We start from the raw sequence: 3,873 nt of genomic DNA, 5'->3' as shown, positions 1-3,873 counted from the left end.
ATGATTTATTCTAATTTATCATATAAAAAACGATGACTCACACACACTCGAAAGACAAATTTGAAACAAGGGTGTGTGTAGAGAATGATTTATTCTAATTTACCATATCAGAAAAGATGTCCTCTGTCTTTTACTCAATTAAGTTAAATTATTTTTGTATGAAAAAAAATACGATGAATACAGCATATAAAAAATAAAAAAATATAATTGTGGATTGTAAATATTGAAACTGTAGTTAATGAGTCTTATTAATGCCCAATTTTAGTTGTTTCTGAAAATTTCCCTTTCATATTTCACTAAAATGGCAACAATAACATAAATATATTAATAATGAGCAACAAACTTATAACTAGGAGATCTACTAAAATACAAGATGGAAAATTAGGTAATGGAAAAATAAAAAGATTAAATGCCCAATTAACACTTTAATTAGGATGCCCATCATTCTCTTCTCCAGCATTGTTGTCATTAGCACCGATTTCATTTGCAACATTTCCACTGAGTTGCATCTCCATTTGGTCTAGTTTAGCCCTCTTATCGTTAAATAAATTTAACAACCCTTTGATGTCACAAACATCAAATTCATCAAACTTTTTTCTTCCCTCAACAAGTTGGTTGAAGAGGTTCTCCATTTCCTTCTCCTTAGCCATTTTCTCTAATTCCCTGATTTCTTTTTCCCTATCATTCACTATAGATTGAAGGTAGGCTTCATGTTCAACTAACTTGTATTGTCTTTGTTTCTCTGGGCAAGCTAGATAATTAGTTACTATTTCATTAGCCTCAGTTAAAGACGGCCAAGTAAAATTATCAGTTTCTCCAGGAGTAAAAGATATTATACTAACCTTTACAACACATAGAATAGACGACTCATATGCTTTCTTACACAATGATGCTAATCTTTCCTCAGTAATTTTTTTTCTCTTTCCTTCATCAAGATTTCTAGTGGTCCAACATACCCCCTTTCCAGTCATATTTTGGTACACAAAAAGTGAAAGAGTAAAATATGTAAGTGAGTATCTATCTCTGAATATAAAATAAGAGTTTTTGAGTTATATTTATAGTTGTCTGATATGACGACATAATTAAATAATTGAAAGTTGACTGAGATAATCTGACAAAATTTAGAAATAAATTAATTGCACAAGCCAATCTTGAAGTTGGAGTTTAAATAATTATATTTCCATATTTTAATGAGTTTATGGAAGGTTAATATTGTTGAAATTTACTTTCCTTCTGTTCTATGATCTACATTAATGGTAGAATATTTTCATTTTATCCTTTTTAGTCTAAAAATATTCTATACTATTTAGTTTCTTTTCATATTTAAATTTACGTTAATGGAAAAATATTTACTTTCCATGGAAAAATATTTACTTTCCTAATAATATTTAATTGCTTATAAATATTGATGTGCTCTTCTCTTTGAATGAATGCAAATATGGGGTGTACATGTCAAACCATCAAGCCAAACTAAATTGGCGAACCAAGTCAAATCGACAAACAAACTCGATTTGTGGTTTGATTTGATTGGTTTATCATTGAAATAAAAATCCTAACCGTTCTTGGTTTGATATGGTATTAATAAAATAAAAAAAAGTCAAATAGAATTCAAACCAAACAGACATAATACATTTATAATTTTAATCTTTTATTAAAAAAAATATTTATAATAATCTACTTTACAAGTATTTTTCAAATTAGTTTTGTAACACTCCGACTTTCCGAAACGTCTAAACTTACTCGTATCTCCATGGAAAGACAAGGAGGGTGGGTAATAAACTAAGAATGATGTGGTATGTCCTATTTTAAGTGTTCAAGTGTTGCATCTCAAGTTTTGAAGTTAGGTAAGTGGCAAAATAAAAGTTGGCGGAAGTTATCGTAAGTTCGTTCTTAAAGATTTCTCTGAAATTTGGGTCAAATGTCTTGGAGGTTTTCTCCCAATATATAAAGAGTTATGGGGCCCACAAACTATCGAATCGAAGGTCTACAAGTCTAGTTTCCAACTCATCAAACCATTTGTTCGTACGACTTCAGAATAGAGAGATATTAGCGTTTTCGTAGGACTGCGCAAGCAAGCACGTGAGGTGGGGCCCTAGGTCGGTGGAAAGTTGCATATATCGTCTTCTTCGAATTTTTTGTTCATTTTTAAGCTAATAACCAGAGAAATTAGAGAAACCCATTTCTAGGATCAAGTGAAGTACAAATTTTCTCGACTTAAGTCCTTGACGAAAGTTGTTCTACGCGTTGGGTTCATCATCGTGGTATAATTTGTTTTATCGATTTCGTAGCATATCACATTTTAGTGTTGTGACAGTAAGGGTTTGAATATATTTGAAGGTTTTGAGGCGTATTACGAACCTAAGATCGAGGTAAGACCCTTCTTTCATCGACTCTAGCTTTTATAAGCAGCAAATAGCAATTTGCGACGGAAATACATATCTTTTATCGTATTGTCATGGTATCTTTTATTTTGTGTGTTGATTATGGTCCTACCTTGTTGTAGTATCGAGGGAGTTATGAGTAAAAGTCATTAGCCACGTGAATTTAGCGAAAAAGGTATGTTAAGGTTATTCCCTACTTACGACATGTTCCTTATTATACTTGATATACTTGTAGCGTCATTGTTGATTATTGGCTGCTCGAGTTGATCTAATCCTCCCTTGTCGGGATTCTTATTCATTTAGTAGTGTCCCTATGTTGGACACGACTTAGAGGCTACTTGTATAAGTTTCTTATAACTAGATTGCTCGCTTTTAACGATTTGATTGTTATTGTTGCCCTTGAGGCTATTGTGGTTAGCTGCAGGAATGTGATTTATGCCTAGAAAGGCTATGTTCTGCCTATGGGGCCATATGGATAACTAAAAGGGCTATATGTTTCCTACGGGGCTATATTGATGCCTAAGAAGGCTATGGACTTCCTACATGGCTATGTTGTTGCCTAAGAGGGCTATGAGTTGTCTATAAGCTATGTTGATACCTAAGAGAACTATGTGCTGCTATGGTGTTCTATTAATGCCTAAGAGGGATAGGCGATTGCCTACAGGGCTAGGGGACTATCGATAGGGGTATATAGACTGATTGGCACCTTCCGGGCTTATGAGGGTCTGAGTAGGTTGTCTTGTGTGATGTTTGTACCTGCCGAGCTTATGGGGGCTCTGTTAGGTTGTTGTTTTATTAATTTTGATAAATTTAGATTTATGAGCAGGTCAGTACACTTATCTTATCCTTGATTTATTTATCGGATTATTCCAGTATATTAAGATACTTGATCATAGCCTATTGTCTTTCATACTCTGTACATTATTTTGTACTGACGCCCCATTGCCTGTTGGCGCTGCATTCATGCATGCAGGTCCTGACAGACGACTGAGTAGACCTCCTCAGCGGCAGGATTGACTTCTATTCCGTTGGCTATCTCCTTTCCTCCAGAGCTGCCAGTGTTTGGAGGTTTGTTAGATTTTGTTGTACATATTTCTATGGGTAGGCTGGGGCCTGTCCCGCCAATCATTAATACTCTTAGAGGCTTGCAGACTAGTGTGTGGGGTTTATAACTACGTTATGGCCATGCTGGCCTAGTTTGTTGGTTTGCTGAAGCTTGTTGGTTGTGTGATGCATTGTCTTGTTATATGCATGCTTTCAGTTTTGGTATAGAGATCATGGTGGCCTTGACGGCCCAATCAGGACTTCTGTGCTAGTTGACAATTTCTTTATATGAACTCTTGGGAGTAGTTGTTTCTTTTGTAGATCTGTTGACAGGGGCCTTGCCGGCCGAGGGATTAGTTTTAAGCCGAGATATACTTGTTTGTTTTCTTAATTGCATGTGACTTCCATGCGCTAGTAGCAAATGGTTCAGCAGGGTCAGCTCGGGCCT

General features: G+C 35.0%; 1 protein-coding gene across 1 annotated transcript; it reads right to left on the bottom strand.

Moving 5' to 3' along the window:
- Positions 1 to 425: 425 nt before the first annotated feature.
- Positions 426 to 971, bottom strand: LOC125814205 (uncharacterized). The gene has a single exon (XM_049493666.1). It carries the CDS (start codon positions 969 to 971, stop codon positions 426 to 428), a length of 546 nt encoding a protein of 181 aa, XP_049349623.1.
- Positions 972 to 3,873: the final 2,902 nt, after the last annotated feature.

The sequence above is a fragment of the Solanum verrucosum genome, unplaced genomic scaffold (assembly GCF_900185275.1).
Source record: "Solanum verrucosum unplaced genomic scaffold, falcon-dt-bn FXZP01000085.1, whole genome shotgun sequence".
Classification (NCBI taxonomy): domain Eukaryota; kingdom Viridiplantae; phylum Streptophyta; class Magnoliopsida; order Solanales; family Solanaceae; genus Solanum; species Solanum verrucosum.
Note: the sequence above shows the minus strand (reverse complement) of the source record. Positions and strands in the feature narration are given on the sequence as shown.

Coding starts and splice junctions, on each gene's coding strand:
- LOC125814205 (XM_049493666.1), bottom strand. CDS start 971: ATGACTGGAAAGGGGGTATGTTGGACCACTAGAAATCTTGATGAAGGA.